This window comes from Lepisosteus platostomus, chromosome 8 (genome assembly GCF_059453375.1).
Source record: "Lepisosteus platostomus isolate fLepPlt1 chromosome 8, fLepPlt1.hap1, whole genome shotgun sequence".
In the NCBI taxonomy this organism is placed as follows: Eukaryota; Metazoa; Chordata; class Actinopteri; order Semionotiformes; family Lepisosteidae; genus Lepisosteus; species Lepisosteus platostomus.
In genome coordinates, this window is record NC_142618.1 from 3,204,537 (window position 1) to 3,231,826 (window position 27,290).

The 27,290-nt window shown below is 42.8% G+C and overlaps 1 protein-coding gene across 2 annotated transcripts in view; it reads right to left on the reverse strand.

The window, feature by feature from the left end:
* The window catches only part of LOC148655511 (guanine nucleotide-binding protein G(olf) subunit alpha), a 132,901-nt gene that overhangs the window by 39,521 nt on the left and 66,090 nt on the right, over positions 1-27,290 (reverse strand). For both annotated transcript variants that reach the window (XM_088642059.1, XM_088642060.1), the window contains exon 5: positions 8,852-8,949. In XM_088642059.1, coding sequence (XP_088498185.1) covers positions 8,852-8,949 — 98 coding nt within the window. The remainder of the gene's footprint in view (positions 1-8,851; positions 8,950-27,290) is intronic.

Here is a 27,290-nt window from a genome sequence, read left to right on the forward strand (position 1 = left end):
GGGTTTTAAGCAAAGAAATGTGAAAACTGCTCAAGTGTCAAAATGCTTTTGCAAGACACTGTATAATAAACGTACTGCCTGGATATACTGAAGAATTGTTTACATGGGCTGGGAAGGAAACAAGCTGTTCGGGTAAGAGCTACTGTCAAAACTGTGGCTGAATCTCCGATTACAAAAACGAATTTGTGACTCCAAATCTGCACCACAGTACTGTGAACAACTATTAAACAGCGGAAGTCAACTATGCTGGTAAAACCAGCAGGATGGGTTTTTTTTAAACGTTCACTGAATAAACTGAGTTGGGAACAGTTCTAACGCGGATCTAATAGGGGCACCAGCTGGAGTTACAGTCAATGAGCAACATGAAATCGCTAAGTGTTCACTTCGGCTCGAAGCTCGGTTTTCTATACAACCATGACTATATTGTAAACATTCCAACTCTGGCAGTGCTGTTGAAGACAATACCGTTCCACACAAACCTAAACAATCTATACCACATCAGATGAGCTTGGTGGGAAAACAAACCCGGTTAGAGCCATTTCCCTTAAGTAACATACAAAAATTGCCAAGACTCAAATATCAGTACGTCTGTGCTGACAAATATTATTATACCAACATGATCCTCACAGCCAAGAAATTATTTCCCTTGTTTATAAAAGTTCTTTCTTTGGTTCGATGTGATTAGATTCAGACATGGCCATCTGATGGTGTCGCCAGACAGAGTCCTCAAGATTGACTTCCTCACTTTCTATCTGCTCATTTGCAGCTCTGTGTTTATCACGGTACCCATCCGTTTGTGCAGAGATACCATGGAGTCTTTTGCAAGTCAGTCTTTAACGACAGTGGGCGTTTCAATTGAAATGTTTTACCACATGTTTTCAATAAACAGAGGTTAAGACGGGTTGTTATGTGTTAGTTTGCTTGGTCTTTGAGCAGAATAACGGTTTTCCGGTACAGGGTTACAAATGCTTACATTTGTTCTGATATGTGAACATACCTTTAACAGCTCAAAATGAAAAATTTCTCCTGAAATAAACCCTTGTTGAACAAGCATTAAATCCCAGAATCAAAGCTCTGATTAAAAAAATACTGAATGCAAATTTAATATAATTGATAAATTAAGTCCATACGATTCAGGCATATTTTCTACACCCTACAAAAACTGCTTTTAACTCTAAAGCCACTTTTCAATGACAATGCCCACTATTATCCCTGCAGTAAAGCTAAGCTCATCTATTTTAGTATCCCCCACAGAAGCTGAGGAGTCTCATGACTCCTTTCTAACCAGCAGTAATCCTCCTACTGTGGCTCTCTGTTCCTTTGATCTGGTACTGTACAGATACTGTCAATAGTGACAGCAAAAAAAAAACCACAACCACCACCCTAAAAAATGATCTCATCTTCTTTCTATAACAATGAACAATCCACTCACAGGGCCAATCTGTATTCTGTAAAGTATCATATAGCATGAGTATACATACATGGTAAAACCACAGGACCGGCTCATTGCTCCAATAATATGAAAATGCCATTAAAATACTTTTTTATCAAATGGAAACGGCTGGAGATTAAAAGAAAGATGCTAGCCCCAGTTAGAAAAATGGTACATCTCCAATCGCCACTTCCGACTCTTTCAAGAAATGGGTGAAAATGCCTGGAAAGTCCAGAGAAAACAGAAGCTCCCAGCAGAGTGATAACTGTGGCGACGTTCCCTCATTGACGATATTCCTATGTGATTGTAAGAGCATGTATAGGTGAATTCCATGCTGAAAAGTAAGTAAAAGTTTTGGCCTGTACAGTACTGATGTACCTGAAGAACCATTCAGAAGAAACTGTTTTTTCCTCTATAATTTTTACCTTTCTGAGTGCGAGTAACCTTTTTACGTGCACAGCTCAACCTTAAACACTCCTGTGCTGGCCTGGACTGGTCACTGCTACCCTCCACCCAAGCCATTTCTAACTGCTCTGTCCAGTACAGGGGGGCAATGGGCACAAGGTGGTGTACAGCCTAGACCGGACTCCAGCCCACACAAGCACAAATACAGACACATACGGGGTTACACATTGTTTATGGGAACAACACTCGGACTATGGTGCAAATGTATATACTTCTGCCTTCTGTTTTTTAATTAGTATTTAGGCAATGCACTATTTGAAAGCATTGTAACACCTTACTGAACAGTTGTTGAAAAATATTAGGCAGCTGTATTTTAAGTTTGATAGCTACAGTGTGATGTTCACTGCACATTCCTGAATTCTGAGTTTATAAAGAAGAATGAAGCCCTTTGTGCCCGACTGTACATTCACCACACCAGATACAGTCAGCAATCTATAACAAATGCTGACGTCACATTCCTCTTCCCTTAAAAAGCAGTAATGTACCATACATACCATATTCTGTATTGATTGGCTACCGAGTTGTATGTCAATATGGGCATGTTGTCTGGCACAGACACTGTCGGGGTTCAGCCTTGCACTGCTAGTTTCCATTTCCAATGGGCTTTTACTGTCCAATACTGTAGGCTACAGTAGAATGAATCCAATAAAACAGAACAGTTTTTTTTTGGTTCTCTGACAAACACTCACAAAAGCCACACACTTTCAGTAAAGCGAGAATTCCACAACTCTCACTGGCCAAAGAGCAGAATGGGTCTGAAAAGCACTTTCCTAGCTAAAGCATCCAAGCTGTTTCCTCACAGTGAGATAAAAGTGCAAACAGGTACTGGACTGGTTTTCTATATAAATCCCCTTGTGTTCCGACTCACCTGCATCGCATATCTCTCTGATCACTCACGTCACTGTGCTGTAATATGCACCACGCACATGAACCTTTCTCTACTTAATGTTTTATTTGTTTTTTCACTCTAAAACCACTCGCACAAACACACACTTCCTTTTGACAAACTATAAAAAGCACTTTCGTCATTCACTAATACTGCCAACATGTATGCAAACAGAAGTATATTTACCCTCAGAATTCCCAGCGCTTTAAATGCATATTAACATAACTCCTAGTCCAATGTATCACTACAACATAACGGAACAAATGATCCTTTAGGGATACTATGCAGGTGGACAAAGTGTGCTACAAAAATCAAATCTGTTAATAAGCCTGTAAATGTTCCTTTCCTACCACCCTGGCAGACAGACTCTCCTTTAATACCATGTCAAAGGTTAGGTCACGTTTATTAGCATTTCAGTATCATTACAAACCATTACAAAACACCCAGCAAAAACATGACAAATGCTGTTAATAAACATTATTCTATTTAAAAAAAAGTCTGACTCAACATCCTGTGGTAGTTTCCTTTGCTTCGACGCTGTTCTGAGAAAGAAAGGTCTGGCTTGTGCAGATGTGGTATGCAGTGTGTTGAAATTGTCTTTTTTTTTACCTTGTCAACCTTCTGTTCCCAGCACACAGTAGTCCAACAGAGTACCGCACTAGGACGGCTTTCTATGCAATGACACTTCAAAGCTTTTCGGAGGATTAACTATCAACAGGATTGGTAAATAATTATAAGGAAATCTAAACTAGTCTGATTTATGTTACAAAACAGGGGCAGTCCAAGTGTGACAGCTTTGTAGAGTAACAGAACTTCAAGGTACAGTATGTTATGATTCTGTACCGCTGTAAAGCAAGAATACACGCACACAGTACACAAGTTTAGAAATGTGAGGAGGCCATTCTGCTTCTATTCTTCCATCTGGCCCCTCGTTCCATACTCCCACACCTCTTTGGGTAAAGATGTGCATCTGTGTACCGCCTTGACGTTGTCAGCGCCTTCAAGGACTCTTGCATTAGGCCATTTTGGAGACTTGTCTGTTCAAGACTAAGCAGTTTTCTCTTCCTTCAGCATACAAAAAGGGGGTTGAAATCATTTTAGTTGATTAAAACCCCATTCGTGCCTTTTAGAAGGCGCCTCGTACAACACGAGGTGAGGCCCTCCCGCACCTGCGGATGACAGGACAGAAAGTGCCTTCAAGAAGGGAAGGGAGAGTCCCCGACTGTCACCGCATCACCCCCAAGAGAAACCTGCGCAGAGGCCGGGGGCCGAACAAACTGACAGCGATGGCACCAGCACTTCAAATCAAGTCATTCAACACAACACACACTGCAGTCACACACACTGCAATCCATCAGCGCGTACTTTCACTGGTACCGCCATTCTGAGAACACTTCCTGTCAGGGTTCAGCAGGAGTTCGGGGCAGAAAGAGGAAGGCGGCGAGCAGTGTCTAAAAGCAGCACAGCACCACGCGGCCAACGGAGGTAACAGCAGGCAGGAGCTGCCTGAAGAGCAGGACCCCCCGACTCCAGCTGAGGCCTCCAGCTGCAGGACGGCACAGGGCTGCTCAGCTGGCCGGGGAAGGGCAGGAGACGGGGGGGCGGGCTGGTGTCTTGAAAGGTCAGAAAGGTGTCTTCTTCTACCTTGAGGACCGGGAGCTTAGCTTGAGGTTCTGACGATTTATGTTGAGGAGCGGGAAGCGGCTTCGAGACTCGAAACCGGCTGGGATCGGCGCCAGGGGCCAGCGCCCTGGCCGCCACCCGGAGGCTGGAGATCAGTCAAGAGGCCCAAGATCTCGGCCAGGCCTGGGGGGGGGGGCGGTACCCGCCACTGCAGGGGCCTGTGGAGATGTCAGGGCAACCCGGATTTCAAGGGAGCGCCAGTCATGACCGGGCGAGCAGCGGACAGCAGGGAGTGACGATCAGGCGTCAGCCCACGGCATGATCTAGTCGCGCAGATCCGCATGCAGCCATCTCAATCGCTGCGGAAAACAGCTCTCTCCGACACGAGGGATCAGGCCACAAACAACTGTACGGAGAGGCAGACGCACTAGCTGTGCACTGCCATTTGGTTTGAGCTCAGACGAAGATCATTAACAGCTAAAACTTTACACTACTACCAAGGGGCTACCTGCAAACATTCACCATCTGTAATGCATGCTGACAATTAGGGACTTAACTTCTTCTTGTTGTGCGCACAGCCTTGGCCACAGGCTTACACAAGTGAGCTGAAAAATGCAGATTTATCTGTGTTAAGGTTGCCATGACAGAAGAATTCAGAGGCCATTCAGCAAGTGCTAGAGCTGTCAATACCCCTGAAATATTGTAGGGCTGAATTACTCAGAAGTAGATCTGTGTTCAAACATTCACTTTGAAGGAATCTGAAGATCGTCTGAAGTGCATCAGGCATTCATGCAGTGGCAAACTCAGCTGAAGACTGTTCAGCCCAAAATACTTTGTCTTATGAATCTGGCTAGTATTGAAACATGCTCAAGATACCATGCTTGCTAAAGTTTTGTTTTGTCTTAGTTAGCTGCAGTCTTAGTTAGCTCAACAAAAGAGTTCTTCTGCGATGCAGCAATGACAAATAGACATTATACTGCACTTATATGTGATACCTAGGGGAATATTAAGTACATAAAAAAATAGCAGTGGTTATTAGCATAAATCAATTATCAGGATCAATCAGGGGCAGGTTTCAAATCATTTGGAATCACATGAAGCAGGGCCAGTTTAAAACTGTGCCATTTAACTCATCACTTGATTCTTTCAAAGCATGTTTCTGGTATGGTGACAGAAGTTTTTTTTCTCTGACAACGATACCTTGAATCTGTAGTAAAATATAAAAAAAAAACAGATGATGCCGAAGTTTTTCGGTGCTAAAATAAAAATGTTTTTCTTGTAAATTCTTTTAAAAGAAAAATTAACAACTGAAAAAAAAACTCTGCAATGTACTTTTCTATATTCACGTGCAACTACAGAATTCTGCCTCAAGCCTGTTGCTATAAATAACTTTAAAGCAAGAGCCATCAATGTACAGTATGTTGGCATATATCTACAAATTGCAATCCCATCCTTAGCGTAAGAAAAAAAATGTTTGCTTCAGTTCAGCTCCCTTTTTGGGTTCCTCTTGTCGCCAAACGGATGGGACGATCTTTCCAGAAGGGCCTGAAGTACTGGAGCTGGGGCATACGTTTTCTCATTAGGCGGCAGCTGAGCTGTCAATACCGGTATCTGGGTCAGTAGTGAGCTCCTGGCAAAATGGTGCACAGTCAATTGTTCAGCCAGCAGAGACCAGCTGAGTGCAAATGAGATCTGGGAACAAGGTCACCACCCCCTGCTGTTACTGGGGTGGCTGGATACTGTCGCTGGAATTAGACATATAGATTATGTACCCTGCTCAAAACGTAAGGGCATGCATCCCGTTATGTCAGAAGGGTGACCAAAAACCGAAAATACAGGGCCATTCACTGAGAAACTACCCACTGCATCTGAAACTTTGCTTCTTTTGTGCCTGTAAGTTAGATATCTGTAAACTTTAGATATTTATTTCATGGACCATACAGAGGCTGCTAAATAAGGCTTTATGTTACAGTATTGTCAAAGGTGCTATAGAAAGGAAATTTCTATGAAATTTCAGTTTTGATACCTAATGGGAAATTCGGCTTTACAAAAAATTAAACTTAACATGAAGCAATTTTATACTTGTTCTTCTGTCCTTATCAAAATTGAAAACAAAAAAATTAAACTTCGCTATATGCCCTTGATTTCAAAGCAGGACAGTTTCTTAAGAATAAGACAGTGGAATCTAGTCTGTGCTGTGTCTTGACATGCAAGAAGTACTGGGTTCCTGCTTCAGAATGACAAGAAGTAGGCTTGTATAAAGTCGTGCCATCTACCTCATCAGTTGATTCTCTCAAAGTATGTTTCCTGGTCTGGTGACTGATCCCTATTATACATTAGCCTTGGGAAAGTTTGTCTCAGAATAACACTACAAAACAGCACACAAACAGATGCTGAACAAGTGTGCATTTTACAAAGCTAAGGACAGGACTGTGGACTCCCAGTACAACTAAGGGAAAGTTTTTTTTCTTAAATCACCAAAGGGTTGATATTTATCAAGCCAATGTTTTCTTGAGATGCAGCAATTTACGAAACAAACGGCACACATTTGGTCTTCATCATACAGGTTAGTGGGAACACGTTGTGCCTCGATCGAGATAGATCTCAGGGAGTCGAGGCTCATTAATCTGGAGAGAAAAACCCTTTCCAAACATTTGGGGCTACATCGGTGCACTGCCAGACAGTGTTGTAGTCAAGACCACAGTGACTCTACCCAGGGACAGTAGTCCTGCCAAGATCTCCCCAAGAGTAACACCAAACAAGCGCTGTGCAACACCCAGAGTAACACCTGAGGATCTGCAGGCCTCTCTTTCCACAGCTAATATGAGGGTTCATGGCTCAATCATAGTGAAAACACTGAACGGCAAATGATTTTCATGGGAGAGTAGCCAGGAGCCATTGCCCTCTAAACAGAACAAAGCCAGTCACATCAGGTTCTTCCAAGGAGCACAACCAACCAGACTCCTGGGAAACTCAGAGTTGAACCTTTCGACTGCAGTGTTTAACATTTCGCATGGGGAAAAGCAAATCCTGCCTACCACCATAAGAACCTCCCCCTGACCCTCAAGCTTGCTGGTGGGAGTATCGTGGTCTGGGGCTACTTTGCTGCTTCAGGACCCAGGCAGCCTGTCGATACCGACACAAACAAGAGTTCACTACTGCATCAGCACGTCCTGGAGGAGAACGGCAAGCCACCCGTCGGCCGCAGCCGAGCTGAAAGAGCAGGACACTGATCTTAAACAGAAAGGGTGAAGAAGACGTTGCGCATTCTGGACTGGCCAAGCCAAAGTCCAGACGTAAACCCCATCGAAGTGTCAGGGCAGGAACTGAAGTGAGCTGTTCATGTCAGGAAACCATCAAATGACACCAACTTGAAGCAGTTCAGTGATGCAGAACTGGGCAAAATTAATAAAATCCGATGCCAAAGACCTATGACAGATGGGGAAACATCAAGCTGAAGTCACTGCTGCTCAGGGAGGTGCCTCTAGTCATGGACTCTACCTTCTACAACAGGAGACTACAGAACAACCAAAGGTGTTCACAAACTTTTTCTCTGCACTGTACGTGGGTCAATACAATATAAAATAAATGTATCACACCTGGAAATATCGACAATGTGTACATCAGTCTACTCACATTACCTCTTCCTGCATTAGGCCACGCTAAAAGCTATATTAACCCATTCCCATGTAGTTTACAGGACCTGAAACTGAAATTTACAACACTGTACTGTGATCGATACAGGCATAGTTTTCAAAAAGGGAAAGCAATAAGTGTATGAAACACTAGAAAACACAAAAAACCTCAAGCAATCCAGAAATTATTCAAAGTCGCCAGAAATCAACAGAGAAAATGTCAACCCTAATAGATCACAAAGTCTTATTATAATAGGTAAACAATTTGCAACATTTTTAAACTTCTGCATTTGTCGGTGTGCTTGTTTACTTCCTTTTTGTTTTGGACTGGTGAGGAAGTATCACAATGAACAGTTATATAATACGGAATCAGGGACTGGGTAATGGCTGTAAAGCAGAGGAGATCCAAGTTTATTGTGACAAAATAGCACTACATAGAAATAACGAATGAGGATATGCGCTGTGATCATCAGAAGACAGTTAAGACTGAAATTGTTAAAATACTTCTACTGGAGTATATTAACAGCGTTACTACAATTCTGAAACAATAAGGACATACAGTACATATATTTAAAAATAAAAACGTACTCTGATTTACATAGTCAGTTTTTTAAAGAATACACATTTTTCTAATAAAATGTAATACATATACTGTTGTTTTAGAGTCATGGTGGTCATATACAGTAGCTATTAAATAAATACTACCCTGATTTTTATGGGTTAACTGTCAAGGATGAAGACCAAAGTGGTTAGAAATGGCATAGAAAATACTGCAAAGAAAAAAAATGAATTAAAACCACAGGAACTTACTACTGTGCACAGTCAATGAGCTGGTACTCATTCGATCTCTCAAAGCACGCCTTAACTCCTTCATCATCCCATAGCTTCTTCGCATGCTCAAAGAACTCCTGTTGACAGAAAAAAATGTGTTTCACTCCTTGCTTTCAGAAACAGAACATTCCCTGCAGGGAAAAGTAATTCATTGACATATAAATGGTCACCTTTTCAAAACCAAACTCACAGATGAATTACCAAAGCAGAAAAAAAAAATCACAACATTTAAAGTAAATACATAGTACTGGACATTTGTAGGCATCACAAGGCATCATTTTGAGACAGGCTCAATATCTGTTCCTCAGGCCGGGACAGGACAACAACACACTGGGCTGTCAGCTCCACAGAGTCTCCCATTAGGGTCAGAAGCTGTTCCGATTCTGGCAGGTGTGGGAATTCTGGGATGAGACGTTATTTTTAGGGAAGAATTTTTGTCTAATCCCAGAATATTTCTCACACTGCAGCAGAAAAGTACAGGTCTGTTTCTCCCCGCTGACAGTGGGAGCACAGCCTGTCCTTTCTGGACAGTCAGGTCAGCCTGTGTCACCCAATTTCTATGTCAGACTGAATCTGAAAATAAATTATTGAACACTTTAGTGATACAGCCACGTATACACCTGCAGAAGTAGGAACTGGGTCACCCAGTTTCTATGGCCACTGAGCCTGTCCTCTCTGGGCAGCCTGGTCTGCCTGTGTCCAGTTTCTGTGGTCACTGAGCCTGTAAATCGTCAGGGTCTGTTTCACTTGCTGTCTCTTATCCTGTTCAAAGAATCAGCGAGTGTGTGAGTGTCCGGTGCATGTTGTGTTTGCATTGATGTGTCCTAGAGGGCACGGCAGTGTTGTTTGGCTTATCGCGATGTAAAAAAGGATCTAAAAAAAAACTGGAAATGTGTGTAAATGAGGAACAGCAAGTATACTGAAAGCAAGGGCTTCCCCATAGATGCAAAGTGCTTTTAGACTTGATAGTGGGATCCTACCAAACTTACTATTGAGTTACTATTAATTAGTGCTGCCATTTTCCCCCACTACAGGTTCACTTCTCAAATAATTCAGATTCATATTTTATGATTTTTTATTTTGCTGAACAACTTTACTTTCGAGCATGTATGAAAAGTCCTAAAATCCTTATAAGAGCAGAGTAGAGCAATGTACATGAACACTGGAATTCAGATTCACAGTGATCTCTTGGGACGTACTGTATTCAGCACAGCAGACGACACCATACAATGTAGACAGTACATTACACCATAACCAATAATACAACCAGAACAGTAAACACAGTATATAGTAGCGGAAGGAAAAAAAACTTTGGACTTAAATGCTAGGATGATTCTAAACATACTGCTGAACAGCAATCTCCCAAAATTACTAAAGTAAAATCTCTTCCTTCTGAAATGCAGGACATGTTCCACTGTAGACTGAAACATAATTTCACCATTCATGTCTCTCTATGTGGCTACTTCATAGGAGAAGATAAAAAGAGCACTGTATTTGAAAAATAAAATGAAAATATAAAAACACCAGTACATATTAAACATATTTGTATTTAAAATCTGTCAGACATTTTGCAGCTTTAAAAACTAAATATATCAGAATATCAGGAGGCTAATGAACACCGGCAGACCATTGGCTTATATTCAGTTTATGTATATGCAGAGTTAAAATGATTCAGTACAGTGGCCAGCTTCTTCCACACAAAGCAAGCTGCTGAAAATTGGCAAGGAACAAACAGCATCATTTTAACATCAAGCTCCAGACATACACAGCATGTCAAACTACTGTACGAACTTCGAGAGGTTCTGCAGCAATGGGGCACAGAACACGCCAGACAAGGGGTGTAGGACAAGTTAAAAAAATGACCAGTGACGGAACCAATAACCCCTCACGAATACAGAATGAGGCCTGTTTACTTATTTGTACAACCTGACCCCAAGTTTCAGAGTTGCAGAGGATGACTTGAGTTTCTCAAATCTCTGTTTCAGCTACCAGCTGTGTAGAGAGCGGTCTTCTCTTTATGTGATGACTTCTTCTGCCTTTTTCCAGGCCAGCCATCACGAAAGCGCGCTTGATATAAAATGCACGCTTGTGTTTATTAAGTTTCTGCAGGTGAAGTCACTCCCTACATGTCAGCCTTGAGAAACGTGATCGAGGAAAGGGAAAGAGTGGCTCTCTGTTTAGCAAAGGGCTAACTGCAGTGAAGAAGGCAGGTTATGATAAAGGAAAAAAGAAAAACTGCAACAATCATTCACTCTACAGCTAGGCTACATACCAACAAGGTTAATAATACACAAGCGTTTCCAGGTTATCTCTGCGGTATCTTAGGACTGCAGACTACTTACAAAACAGGGCCAGATATTTATACAAACAACTGAAAAAGCAGAACAGATTTTCTGTGCAGACTAACACGCAGGCAAACAATTCTGAGTTTTGCTAATGTGAGATTTAGCCAGAATTCAAAAACTACTTTAACGAAAGCCTTTTCCTAAATAACAGCTTTAAAGAAAACTGTTACAGCAGACATTAGTTTTGTTTCCCGATGGAGTGACTTGTCCCGCGGGGGGAAAAAAAGTTTTCCGTGTGGCTGGTATGAATATATTATAAAAGTAGGGATGGGTTTGGAGGTAAATGGGACTGGGAACCTGCCTCTAACACATAGAAAGCAATGACTTTATAGATTCTCCACACTCTGCTCAGCTGCACCCTGAGTGTACTGGACCCATGCTCAGAGCTCAGAGCATTCCTGTTTGACTCTGCTCTGCAGTCATCGCACTCCTTAGTGTGCCTGCTCCATGGTCTTATTGTAGGTGTTACCGCACGTTTCCTAAGTGGTCCCTGAATAACGACAGCTTTTAAGTGAACCAGAGCCGAGGGCTGAAAAACACCCAGTCATTCTCCAAGACCATTGTTATCTAGACCCTGTTTGATAGGCGAATTGCATTCACCCTGGGGCGTCCTGAATGGCCTACGTGCAGCACCCAGCACTGTGGGAGGTGCACTCGTCCGCGTCTACTGAGCCACCAGGGCCAAGGCCGACCAACAGGCCCCGTGAATGAGTGTCCTATTGTGTGCGGACAGGCAGAAGAAAACAAAACCTCCTCGGTACTCTCTTCCGCCATTTACCTGCTGAGCCTGTATTCTGAGTCAACTTTCTGAATGTTTTTCTGAATGTTAAGCAAGAGCTGTGATGGGTTTCAAAGCACCCTCCAGCTACAGCACATATTACTGCTGTTTGATTAGGCAACCCATGACAGAACCTATGCATACACGTGACGCAATGCACAGAGTTTAGAACCTGAGGAAAGGGGATATTGTAGGATTTACTTTTGGAAAAAGTAAAAAACTTCTATCCTTTTTTATAAAAGTCTGTGAAATCATAAATGTAAAGGCACGATCACAGAGAATTATGTAAATGTAATGCAATTTTTTACATGTGCCTAACCATACTAACCTTCATCTTTAAGACGGAGTGGGCTTCAATGAAAATGTTCAATATGTGAACCCCTATCAAAGTGAGCACGCCCAGCCTATGAGGAAATCTTAATGTCGTGCACTTAAAATATGTCAGATTTGCACTGGTGAAGCTGGAAGTAGACTTTGTCTGGCTAAACGTATAAGTGATATCACGTCTTTGTACTTCAATTTTATGCAGAAATGTATAAAAGTGATGCTTTAAAAAAATCTTTTTAGCCTAGACGTTAAAAATAGCACTGCCTGATAAAATGTCATCTAATGCTTCACAGAAAAACACAAGAAATTCCTATGCCAAGCTTGACAGACTAAACATGAACCTAATCCATTAAACTCTGTATCTGAGACATTCAATCAGAGCTCAAGAGCAGGCGTCTCTATCTCTGCAAGACAGAACAGTCGAAGGACATCATCACCGCGCATGTTCCCCAAACTCCTCAAGGTATAAGGGTTACTTTGTTTCTGGCACAATGTCTTAGGTAAGGCTGGACAAGGCTGCAGGGAATCCATCCACAGCGCCCTGCCTGCCTCTGCAGACAAGAAGCTGGAGATCGGGGGCTGAACTGGGCCGGAAGTGACCGAGCGACTTCCAGGTCCAACTGCAGGGCCCAGGTGGCGCTCGTGAGTGCCCTTCCTGCCCGGGGAGAACGTCTGCTCCAAGCACCACCTGGGATTTGACTTCCCTCGGATTCACATGAGAGCACATTAGGGAGACAGGTAGACCGGCTATTGCCAAGTCCTACCAGCGGCAAAATAACAACAAGAAATTGTTTTTATCACTTTGTTGCTGATGTAAATCACAGCGTTTCTGCCACCCAGTGCGGTAAGAATGTGACCTTTGAACTGGGACTCAACGCTGGAGTAAACCTGGTGCAACTCAAGCCTGCTATTACCCCTTTGCCCTGTGGGACCTGTATTAGGTCAAAAAGCTTCAAGAAAACCACAGCAGTCGCCGATGCTGTCATAAGCACATTCACAACAGCCACGCAGTCTGAAGCGGGGAAGTCCGCTTCATTAAATGCTGAAGCAGCTGCCCTGCATCCTGAATGTCTTTTTACACAAGGATACAGTCAGGACTTGAGTATATGGATATGTACTTGAACCTATTACACAATACTAATTCCTTACACTTATATAGCGCTTTTCTGGAGTAATGCATGGGATCCCCCCCACCACCAGCGTTGCCCCACCTGGATGATGCGCCAGTCCGCTCCCCACACACCAGCTCCCAGTGGGGAGGGGAGCAGAGGGATGAAGCCAGTTCAGAGAGGGGGATTATTAGGAGGCCATGTCTGGTAAAGGCCAGGGGGGGGGAATCTTGCTAAACGTTAAGGGCTGGAAAGTTTTACAAGTTTCGAGAATCATCTCATAGACTTTCACAAGAAGCCATCTGCTCAAACATAAAAAGAAATGCAGCGAAGTGGGAGAAGTAAAGCGCACCGGGCGCAAGATAACCGTGGCGTTGGCTGTTGAAAGGAGGGAGTGGCTGCCTGCAGGGGAGAGGTGCGCAAGGTCACCCGACTGGTAACACTCCTCCTGGTGAGCAGAGCAGAGAGCAACAGGAGCACGAGTGCTGTACTGCACACAAACGCTACGAGAATGACATCATTCTTGATGAGATCCAGCAAAAAAAAACCCCAAACCAACAATTCTTATGAATTGCTATTTCCTGACTGGAGTAAGTTAAGTGTTGTTCTGGGGAGCCTGGCCCATTCCTGAATGTGGGGCGATCATACTGTGTGGGGAACAGCCCATCTACTGATGAAAGATGCTCACATCTGTGCTCACACCTCGCACTAGATATACATTACCGCTGTGTTACCACCTAGACGTTGTCGGTCCAGTTCAATATCAGCCAATACAGAAAACAAAATCACAATCCCACTTGATTCCTCTGTGACCAAGAGCAGTTTTTATAGTAAACCAATTCAAGTAGTTTCTCAACCCCCAGTTCGTGGAGAGCGTGAGGAACACCTGGATATAAAAAAAGGTCAAGAAACACGTCATATGTCAAAATGCAGGAAAGGAAAAAAAAACATCCAAATCCACCCAGGTAAGACAAGATTTGTATTCTAAGCTAGTGGCTCTATAAACCTTTTGACTAATGCCAGTGGAAGCAACTCTATAAAGAGTTAAAATATAAATGTGCAGCACTGTGAAAAAGTCCCATTGTGCTGAATTAGTAGTCTTTATAAAAAAAATATTCCCAAAGAAGGGACCACATCTGACAGGATTTTTATTTTCATTAATTTTCAGTATGGAAACCTCTGCTTATTCATATGTTAAAAATTGCCTGCCCACTTTAAAATGAACTGAAACAAAACTTCAAATATGTGAATAACAAGACTGTGCTAAAAACATCTCCCAACACGATCATGTGATGGCTGTGATTTATTGTTTTTAAATTAATAATACCTCAGGCTAAATTCTGATTTTCCGTTTGGTTAATTGAAATGATAGGTCAACATCCCAGAGATACAAAGATAAAATCTAAAAAATGATAAATATTGGTATGAAAATCTACTGATAATCCAAAAATCATAAACTAAAAGGGCTTTATTTGCTTTAGTGCCGACAGTTATTCTAACATCAAATGTGTATGTTCATTTTTGACTGTATAAAATGCAATCAATTTGCCTGTATTCTTTTCTTTTGACTTTTGGTTTCAAAATGCTGGTTCATACCGTGACATATCACTTCTGTTAGAAGTTCACGGAACAACACACATACAACGCTAGTGGACTTTGGATCTGCTAACCAAGGGAAATGACACAGCACCAGCCGAAGAAACCCAGAAACCACTTCAAACAGGGCTTGGTTCTCCTTCATGTCTGTTTTCAGAAGCCACAGCAATCTACTTTTGTTTCTCCTGTGGTCTAACACTGTTCCTACCATCTTACATTTCTGTGACAATGACGTTTTATTAAATGGCAGCAGGAGTTGCTATTTTTGTCTTTTTTTTCCTTCTAGATAGTCAGACTTTCCCTAATTTCTATTCCCACCCGAAGCTCCACTTCTTTAATACCCAGGAGTTTTGGCTCAAAAATGTCTGTTTTCTTCTCACGCAAGTTTTCTTTTTTACGAAGGGCAGCACTGCTGCCCAACTTCTAGTGCCTGTGTATCACTATCAATGTTTTCTAACAACGGCTTTGTCTTCCACTTCTGCAGCAATGGGGCAGAAGTGCTCCTTCTCTGTGTGAAGCAGGATCTGGTTTAAGGTAAAATATTGCCTCTGGATTCCAAATAAGGTCAAAACTATCACAAAGAATGAACTTCTAACAGTGTATCAGAACATTAAAGTGTTTACAAATGAGAGGGGCCGATGAGCCCGTCAAGTGTGTTTGGATCTGAGCACGTGTGTTTTCACTGTAATCGTGAAAGCCTGGACCTCCCCACAGTTGAGATCTCAGTAGTTCAAAACATCAAGAAAGTGTCTGAAGTAGCATTTTCCTAAGACAGCAGAAGATGACATTATTTGATGGGACAGAAGGAGTTTCTTGGATAATGCTGTTTTTTGTTGTAGAGTAAATACCCTTTGCCTAACGTCCTCAGGAAACGACAGTGAACGTTCACACTTTTAAAAGCCATGTCTATTTGTCTTCCTGCTTAGGGGGACATATGCTCACCCAACGTACAGTACAGACGTGACCGAGAACCTGACAGCACCACCAGACTTTGGGTCTGGGAAATGTGCCCAACATGCAAAAGGACGGCGCCAGATCGCCCAGCATGCACCAGAAAACCTTCCTTACACTGGAAATGCAAAAAAAGGAGCTTATAGTTCAATATTTTAAAAACCAGGACCAACTCTATGTATTTTAGGCATATAGCAGTTGACAAAGATACATGGGAAACTAGCTGTTTTCTTTCTTTACTACAAGTTGAAGCACATCATTACTGCAAACTCACTCAAGGTTAAAAAAAAAGCACTTCTCCCACATCATGAATTTCATACAGGCTAAAATACTTTTTAACAGCACACGAACATGATGTTATCTATGTGGAAGCATGCTTTTCACACTGCGTGCTAGGCGCTATCCCACATCCACTTCTCTCAAATACAAAACGAGGAGGAAGTGGCTTCAGGAAGTGGCTGCTGGCTGGATCCTGAACTCAACACCTCGAGGAGGGGAATGCCTTCGGGAGGCTGCCCTCTCTGGGAGTCCTGCTCGGGGCCTCCTTCAGATCCCGGTGCACTCCTTGTTGTGAAAACAACACCCAGAAGCGGCAATCAGACAAGCTCTGAGATACACAAACAAACTAACGACCATTAGATCCCGTTAATTTGCCAACCGTTCCTTCATCAAGGCCTTCATTAGTACCGGGGCAATGGCAAAAGAGTCATTAAGATCTTTTTAAAAACGGTCACCTTAGTGCCCAAAGGTTTTAGTTAATGACAGCACTCCGAGCCCCGAGGACCCCCTGGAGCCACTGTCAGGATCATTAGACCTGCCGCCCAGGGGAGCTCGGGGCTCCAAGTGTGTGTGCGTGTTAATCGAGCAATTATCTGGCTAATTAGCGCAACGTTTGGGTACGTGGATAAACAACCTTGCTCCAAAGCCACACTCTCACAGCTCTGGGCCCGGAGCCCTGGGCACAGGCTCAGGCTCGGCGGACCCTTCGATTGTTAGAGCGGGGCTGGGGGGGGGGGGGCGCCCGGAGCCGGCGAGCGGTAAACAGGGCGCCCCGGAGGGGCACCGCCATGTCAGGCAGGGTCCCCCCGCGAGGGCCCGGCAGAGCCTCAGACACGGCACAGTAATCAACTCCTGCGGGAGGCCCCCGGCCCCCTGGGGGCCCCGCTGTCGCTGCTGCAGCCTCCGCGCTCCTGTCAAAACAAACAGGCGGCGGAGCGCACAGGGCCTACCCCGCCTCCACGGCAACACTGTCACGGTGTTGCGTAACCATCGCCGTTACAGGGAGACTACCGTCCCCATGGCGACCAGGCTGGGCCCAGGAAACCAGGCTTCTTCCACTTCATGTTGGGGGAAAAAAAAAAGGTTTGGGAAGGAATTCTAAAGAAAGAACGGCAAGTACTTTAAAACTGACACGCCATAGATAAACAGACCTTCACAACAAACCCCCTCCCCCCGAACGTTCGGCGGCGTTTCATTTTTTACTTCCAGGTTCTTCTACAGGACACGAAGCTCACCCTTCCTCGGAAACTCCGTTGGAAGCTTAAAAACCGTTAAGATTTGTTTTTCAGATGATAACTGGGGCGTAAAAACAGACCAGAAGAAGTTTTGATTTCATTTTTTGGTTTGACAAAATCTTCACGTGTCTTACTTGATGGGATTGTCATAACTTTCAAGCCTTTTTACAAGTGTCAGATAACTTATGCCAAATTGTATACTGTACATATTTATAAATATGTATGCAGACTATCTAGTGAACTCCAAAGAGTGTTCTGTATACTGATTATATACTATTCAAAACTACACTTTCCTGTACCAAGACTCAAATAATTAAGGATTCAGACATGTTTTATAAGACAAAGACCCATCCCCAGATTTCCAGTTAGCCACAAAACAGATGCAAATTATTTTCCCATACACAATTGTTCATTTCTTAAAACTGCTACAAAGCAATCATGCAAGGAGTGCAAAAAAGCATCTTATGAAGACTGCAGTCAGAAAGCAATGTTTTGCTAAAATAAGTCACCAATAACATCCAAAACCGTTCTAGTCCGGTAAACACTGATTAAACTCCATCAAGCCTTTGGTTCCTGCTTTGTCAAAAAGGTGATGTATAGTAAAGTATAAATGAAGTAAAAAGGCTATTCTGTTGGTAATTCAACTCCAGTCTGAACCCCGGGTGCAGGGGTGTGGCACCTTTATGGTGTTAAAAGTCTAGTGGCCTGGATGTGGGCGTGTTGGAGGAGTCTACCTGCATTTCCTCATTCTCCCCGTGTGTGGCTGCAGGGTCTGTAGCTCTGGGCCAGCTCACAAAACACACAGCTGCTCACTCCAAAACGGGGAGGGAAGGCAACAAAAATAACTGGCTAAAAAACGGCCTTTAGTTTGTCATTTTATTTGGATTTTTTTCCAGTGTTCAGGGTTCCTGACATAAATTAAGAAGCACGAAAATTAACAATATCAATACACAAATGCATGAAAACTAAAACCTCACAATTAGTAACTGAAACAAATTCACTAAATGTTAGAAGACGACCTCTGACCCCTCCCACTCCAAGCCATGATAAATTATTTTGACCATTTCATTCCACTGGAACTGACTGATCCATCAGCATTATATCGCTAATCTCACAAATTTCCCCTGAAATATTTTAGTGTTTATTGCCTTTTACCTGAATTACCATGATTTACCTTAAGAAGTAAGGCAGACCTTTTTTATGCATGTGGAAGGAATCATCATGATGAAATAGAAATAATTTTTATTTATACATTTCAGTCTTTATGTTGTCTTTCCTTTAAGGTCTGCAAACATTTAATTGCAAACCCAGTGGGTGTCTGATAATCAAAATTAATCTGTCATCTTGATATGATTGTTCTGTTTTTGTGCCTTTTCTTTAAAAAAAAAGAAAAGTCGTGCTACTCCAGCTATCTGACTCTTCTGCAGTATATTATTTAGCTCCTAGGGTGCTATGAAAAATTAAAGATACACAATATTAGATTTTTTCACTTTCAGAATGAGCAGTTTCAGAACACGGCATCATCCATCCATTTTCTAACAGCTTTATCCAATTCAGGGTCATGGGGAGAAGCAGCCGTTCTGGAGCACAACAGGCGCAAGGCAGGGTACAGCCTGGGCAGGACACCAGTCCATCAGAGGGCACACACACACACATATCAGGGCCAGTTATCCCAGAAGAGAACTGTATGCCTTTGGTCAATGGGAGGAAACACAAGTGAACACGGGGGGGAACGTGCAAACTCCACCCAGACAGTACCCCGGCTCTGGAACTGATTCATGCTGACCACGGCACCACCACGCTGCCTCATGACAGAAAGCAAACTGGATTCTGTAAAAATGTACAGATGGGCAGAGATTGCAAGATGGACTGCATGACGTTACCCAAGTATTTTAGATAAAAAAGACCACTTCCTGCTATAAGATTTTTCCAATGGAATCTCCACAACCCCTACCACAAATGTTTCACAAATGCAGTTATATGACCATCAGATACACAATGCCCTTCCTGTTGTGTTAGTTATTTCTACTTATGATAAGACTTTATAAAAGCAAGCCTGAATACACTATGCCACTACAGATGGCAATTCATTTCTTATCTCCAAGTGTAGTAAGCATTAAAATGCTTTTAATGGTTTTAAAATGCTGATTGCTTTTTATGATTTTTTTTTAGAAAAACCTTTATGGTTCCGATGTGTTTTTTCCCCTAACAGCAAACATCCCAATCTGAAATATAAATACACATCCTTATATTTTAAGGTTCATTCTATGAAGAAAGACCTTCACAGTGTGTCCCATAAAAGCAGGATACAGACATTACACAGCTACTCTACACTGAAAAATGCTGGTGACTTTTTTTTTTTCTAAACCTCCTTTCAGTTTCCCGATGTAAGTATTTTTTAAATATATGTTTATAAATCTTCAACCATAAATAATTGATACAAAAGTGAATAAATGACTGATAGCTATTAACCTCACTGAGTAAGCCTGATCTGAATTTAAAGTACAGGTTTAAATATAGTTTTCCATCTAGTCACAGTACAAACACTGGTTCCCAGTGTTCAGGCACTTCCACAAGGCAAATCTCCTGCGCTTTTATTTCACTGTATTTTATCTGGCTTTGGTAATTTGGTACACTTTAACTCGATACCCTGTGTAGCTGACACTTCCCAGTACAAGAATACGAGACCAGAAACAACAGCATTTCTCCGTTTGCCTAAATTGTGAAGTACCAGAGGCCAAGCTTTCAAAGTGACACCATTTTATGTGGGAACATGACTCCGCCATCACAAACCAGGATTTTTTTTGAGCAAAACTCCAAAGTTGAGTGAACAAACGCTACACACTAATGACCAATCGATAAGGACAGAACAAAGTTTCGTGCAATGCCACAGATGAGAGGAACAAGGATACTACTGAGAACCAGCGAACGCGCTCCATTCCTAGAGCCAGCATGAACGACTGCAGGCAGGGTATGCTGTATTGATTTCTGGTACCAAAAATAATTTCTAGAAATTTTGCATCTCAGAATCTACTAACTGATAAATAACAGTCCTCTGATTGGCTCCGTAACAAAAGCTAAGTGTGTGGCCTACAGGAGATTTACAACTGAAGAGCAATCAAACATCTCTCACTGCAGGATACCTGGTTATTTAGATCCTGCCCTAACTTGCTGGGACGACTTTAAACAATGTGTACGAATCTGGCTTTATGATTGATTAGGAATTGTAAAGAAAGGGCAAAGGATATTATCTTGCTATGCTGTTAACGTGCCATTTGAAAGCAGCGTTTACAGGTGACTCATGGAAGCACTTCTAAACACTCTAGACACAAAGAGACATTTCTGGAAACCAGCAATGTACTGGAAACCAGCAATGTACTGTACTGCACATGGACAACTACACATCACCTTATTAAACCCCCTGATTCTCTGCAGTGCTCTCAGTGACTAACTGTCACACCACAATGATTTGTAAAAAAAAGTGTGTTCAAGTGGACCAACATCAGAACAACTCTCAATAAGTAAAGACATTTTTGAGACTTTGGTAGGATTTCCAAGCGTACTAGTAAATCAGAAATCACATAGATCTAAAACTTAAAAGTTAATCCGGAGACATAGAAAAACTCACTAAGTGGAAGAGAAAGGCAAAATACTGTATAAGTCATTCCCGGTAGGAGAAAGACTTGCAGGAAAACAATCAAATCAAACTTAAAAAATGATTGGTTTTCTCCTACCCATACCTGAAATCAAAGTACTAAACAGACCTGTAAAACAAAATACACAAGACATAACTGAAAAATTGTTAAAAACAGTTAACTTTTATTTTGCCATTCCTCCCTTTCTCCCCTAAAATACGAAGAAATCACGAGCTTTTAAGCATTTAGTGTAGTAGGCGCCTATTGTTATTTTTCTTCACAGCCACATTACAGCAGTCTCCGGAGTGTTGGGCTTTATTTTTAGTTACTGCCGTACAGAACGGCTGCCAACTGTGACCAGTCCTGCGTCCTGGAGTCCAGTGGCCCTGCTCCCCGATAAAGACATCACCTCTTGGCCAAACCTCTACTCCTGATCCACTGTCCTCTCCCCCCCCCGAGACAAAACTGGCCTCCTAATATTTCCAGCCACTTCACTTTCCAGGGATTTCAGCACACTGGCAGACAGGGGGGAAACTCGCAGGTGCTGTATGAAAGAGGACCTGTGGCGATCGATCCTTCAGACCTCCCAAACGATCAGCCCACATCTGCGCATGCTCAAACAGAGTCACGCCCGCACTGTTCAAAAGCCATCAGATGCACTTCTAGTGTGCTTTTTCTGCAAACCACAGATTAGTCATTCCAGAGAAGGCCTGAGATTGGCTATTTTCTGGATGCCTTTACCTCATACTCTTATAACGGATGTTAGGACTCCAGTGAAAGGCTAGAAAAGGCCAAAGGGAATTCAAGGAATCTGGATGCTGGGAATCCACAGTCATTCCCGGATCGGGGTTGAAACGGGGGGTTTATGAAACCCTTACACAATGAACATTATCAGTGCAAGTCTGTTCAGCAACACACATCCCTATTTTTAGTCTATTTGTGTAACACATCTCTTTTATTCATTAACCCTGAACACAGTTTTACAAAGCAGAACTGAACGAAAGAACACAAACCTCAACAGATCTTTCTACTTGGGCTGCATGTTGGCATCCCGTACGCTAATCTGAAAAAGAACTGGAAATATCCCTCTAGCCTTCTTTTGCCACAGTGTTTCTTTTCACTAGCACCTGAGCTATTTAGTGAGCTACATCAAGATGAAAAGAAAACCATGGCCTGACGTGACACCGTTATTAATAGGTTATTTTTGGTGAGCTGCCTTTCTGCCAACGTCTGCATGCTACTCATTGTTCTGGTGTGACTAAGCTGAGGGAAAAGGACACTACATGGAAGATGTCAAAAACACAGTAGCGACTGTGGCATAGAAACCATCTGTAAAGATTAAACATGTTATTACGATCTTACACTGTCCGTTCACATTCTGGACATGTATAATGAAACGGAAAGCTTTAACCTAAGCATGAAATAATTGCTTTGTTCACTAATTACATCTTTTTCCTTGAAATGTACACGGGCTCTACCGAGATTAGTCCTGGCAAAGAACTGTGTCCTTCCATGCACTTCCAAGTGGGGCATTAGATACACCCTGTTGGGGCCTCGCCACTCAACTGTAAAACACAACAGGCCGATAACTCTTATCAAACAACACTACTGTCAGAAAACTGCTGAATAAATGTAGGCATTGCTTCCTATATTAGCACTGTCTCCTCCTGTAGCAGCATCGCCACATTCTCTCTCGTGTGGTTTGGTAACGCTACATGCAGGCTCGGACCTTCTCCCGACTTCGAGGTGGAGGGCAACAGCGCACGTGTCGTGCTCCTGCCAAGGGACGTCTGCTCCACACCCGGGGACAGAAGGAAAGGGACGCCCCGCCCCGCCCCGCCCCGCCCTTTCTTCTTCCCCAAACGCCTGAGCCCCACACGAGAGGAGGCCCGTCGCCCGACCCCTTCTAGTCCCGTCTCTTCCCCTACACCCACTCCTCCCGCAGACGCAGTGTTGGCAGAATGCTCCGGAGAACGGAGGAACTCGTCCTTCCCATCATGCCCCACAAATTCAGTTTCGTGACTGGAAGCACACCGATATTCCCGAAATGGCAACGGAAGAAATGAATAAAGCCCACAGCAGCAAGGCTGGCCTTGCCCATCACCTCTCTGGATGAAGATGAAGACTGTGCTTCATTTACTCCACAGCGATTTAGATCAAGTCCAGGTGGCAAGCTGTACATTAGGTCTTTGGTGTTGCTTTTATACGCCTAAGTTAGTACACCTCTGATGCAATTTCCTTCTGGCAGGAGCAAGAATGTTAGTGTGTGAGCTAGGAGTACAGGAAAGTACGATGGTAAATTTCCATTCTACTGTTTTATTGAGCTTCGATTGCTATAAACGTGATTTCACTATTAGAGACAAATTACTGTACAGTTCCTACTCTTACAGAGAGACCAATAATTGGTTTTAAATCCACGTGCTGTATGGGTGTTTAGGGAAGCAGGGGTGGAAAGAAAGTTTCGTTTTTCAGAAAAGAGTTGTGTTGCTGCTGGAGCAGGACGCACACTGGAACTACAAAATGTAGACACAACAACACAATCCTTCGCCTTCCATCTGTTAATTGTCACGGTACTGCCATGTTGTAGGTTACGCTGGCATCCCGTGATGAGACAGCAAAGCCTTTCCTGGCACCGATCTCCGTCTCACTGCAGTTATTTAAATCCCTCACTCATATAGAGGGACGGCCTTTATCACATTCTCCAATTCACAGGACAATGGAGATTTGAAAAAACTGGGACATCTTGTTTTTATATACGTCTGCTGCCAAGTATTCCTCTCGAAAAACCTCTAGCAGCTACAAATAAAAACTGTCTCCTCACACGCACACACACTGATTCACAGAACAACAAGAGACTAGAACAGACTGAATGTATCACTGTCTGAGATGCTGCGCCTAAAAGGTAAGATTAGGTCAGGCTCTGAGCTTTCAGATGTCATTATACTGGTGTTATACTGTATCTACCAAGAACATGAACCAAGAATACTGAACCAAACACCGGGAAAACAAAGGGATCATCTGCATTTCGAATTGGTGAAGGAAGTTTGTGCATAAGCAGGAAATTGCAAAGCGGGTTTACTGTATTTGCTCAGACCCAACAACTCTGCTCAGGAAAGCCACGCCTCCGTTGCACCTGAGCATTTTTGCCTTTTCAGGCTTCGAAGGTGGTGCCGGCTCTCAGTCAGATAGACCTTCTACAGCAGACTCCCAGTTACAGCTGGCAGGACACTGATAACTGTGACACCATCATGTCTGAAGGGTCACGTCTGCGTGGCTTTCCTTCATTTCTAACTTGAAGGCCTTATATAAAATATAAGACGCGAAATGTTAGAAATCTGTGTAGATTACTCCAATATCAGAGTTCTGTTTAGGGTGTGATGCTAAACCTTCAAGCCCTCAAGGTATTTTAACCTAACTAATATGTTTCCAGGCCAAAAACATGGAATAACAGACTGATATGCTTAACTTGAGTTAGGCCTTCATGCAACTAATGAGAAGATTTAGATATGATGCAAAAAACCATCAGTGCCTTCAAATTGTAGATATACACTGTAGATATAATGGACACTCTAAAATGTATTAAAATGAGTTTCTAGCAAAGAGTTCAGGTACCAGAAATAAAGATTGGTGTCACCAGAATTTTTCACATGATCAAACTGTTAGCCATACCTACATTTTTAAATAAATACACTACGGTTTACTTTATGGTACGCATGAACCAATATTATAAAAGCATACAAAACAGTTTAAATCTCTCTAACCTATTCCTGGCTTAAATTATTTAAGTTTACATGCTTATACATGAAAAAACACTGAGCGGCAAGTCAAGAATGTGTCATGGAGCTGAAATCTGTTTCTTATGGCGGTCTTACTGCAATATTATAATCCTAAAATTACCCCAAGTTTATTTTTGCAAAGTTGTGCAGTCATTCCATCATTGTTTTGCTTACTATCAGTGGCAAAACAAGTAACCCAATTACAGTGGTAAGCATTTTTTCCGGTGATGAAATTTATCATGTTCATTCAATATGGGGTTTTTGCTCCCCAGTTGGATCACATGAGGGCTCACAATACTCGAAAGAACAAGTATTGTACATAAATAGACCATTATTTACAGTTCTGGAAAAAAAATCACATTTGGCTCATTATTTGGGGCCCAGTGTTTTGTCATTTCTTTACATGCTTAAACTGCAGCGGCTAAAGTAATGCTTCAAAACCCATCCTGGGCAGAGCTAGGAGGATTCATTCTAGCAGTCGGAGAGAGCAAACAGAAGGCTGACCCAGGCTGCTCGCAGGCCCTTGCTTTCCATGGAAGAACACCCTCAGACTTCACTGGAACAGGGGAGGACACTGCCCGCCTAAATTCCACTCCCGACACGGAGGAAATCACTGCTGTGCCTTATTAGAGATGTCACAGAACAGTCTTTTTTTAAAGCCTGACTTCTAACGGTAACGCTGCCTTTGTGGTCATGTTTCTGTTACGTCTCCCATGTTTTTATTTTTAGCTCAAAAGTCTTTCGCTTTCTTAATGATTCCCCCCCCCCCCCGGGTTTAAATGCGTTTGATCCACTTTTAGCAGGAAAGACCCTAAAGATCTATTCGTTTATTCTGAACTTGCTCCGGAGCCAGGTCGGAGCCGATACCGGCCCATGGTGGCGAAGTGGGGCATGGGCAGACGCTGAGGAACAGCCAGGGCAGACCTGAGTCAATACGCCCGTCTGTGGTTAACCGGTCTCAAAGGTGGCCACAGACAAGGGCCCGGACTGCCCTTTTTCACAAACACCTCGGCCTCGGGTTCACTCCAACAGACCGCCACAATCTGCCACAAAAGTCCTCCTTGTGACAAAACCTTCCATTACCTTGCGGGCACACGCAGTCTTCTAAACGGCTACGTTTCTAAAGGATTCTCCTGCCTAATATTTTAAAGGACCCATGCAGTGCATTAAGAAAGTGTTAATTACAGCAGAAAAAAGCTCCTTACAGCTACAGTCGCCAGCACAACAAACAAACTAAATGACACGGCGGCTTTATGTTAAAGGCATAATCATACTGATGCCATTAGCGAACACACTGTATTAATGAAGTATTGCACTGAAACTTCTCCAGGTTTATTATCATTATATTGCTCTTGTTTGTCAGAATAGAACCAGCAGTGTCTTTCAAAGCCCAACAGATGATTCTGCTTCATATAGCAAGCAATACGCCTGTCACCTCTTCATACATGTATGGTTTACTCAAAAACAGTGGAAATCCCTTAATGCACAATTAGCATTTACTTCATTAGCGAAGCAGCTCTCCTCCAGGGTGGGTGAGATAGATGTAGCAAAATACCTTGTTATAAAGTAATATCAAGAGAATATTTCACTGTACTTTGGAAACACTGCGACACTACAAGAAGCAGTAACCATTTTTTCTCTTTAATAAAAACTAAATATCTTAAAAAACCTTTTTGTTTAAATGACCAATGACAAATAAAATTCAAATTAAAAAAAAACTCTGCATTCTGGAAAGCAAGGTTCTTACCAGAACAATATAACAGTATCTTTGAATGCAATTAAGCCTGAGTGCATTAAAAAGAGTCCCTCACAATGGATATGAAAATAAAATGGAGAAGTAAAAAAATCCTAGAAAACATGTTACATGGCACCACTTATCTAACCTTGGTATACAGTTATTAAACATGAGCTTAGCTTCTAAGCTTCTCAGGGTTATTTCTGAACTGCTGTGGTCTTCGAGCACAGATGTACACAAGGCAGTGTTGGACTGCCATGAGTGACCCTCTGGAAGTACTTATTGTGTCTAAAATCTGAAAGAAGAATGCTATAAGACTACTCAAAAATGTCTTGGCTATTCCCTTCCAACTTTTCAGTTCCTTTTTTGTGCCCCGAGTTAGAAAGTGTTTCAACTTTAATGAACTCGTAACCAACCTTCAGCTGCAATCCCATCCAAAACATCCCTTTTCGAACTGCTTTGTCCAATTCGGGGTCACAAGGGAGCCCAAGCCCGTCTCAGCATGGAACAGGCGCAAGGCAGGGCACACTCCGGACAGGACACCAGTTAATCTCAGGGCGGACAGACACAAACAGCACGCTGTCACACCAGGGCCAGTTTTCCCAGGAGCCAATCCGGAGCTCCCAAGGGATCATGGGGAGAGCACACAAAC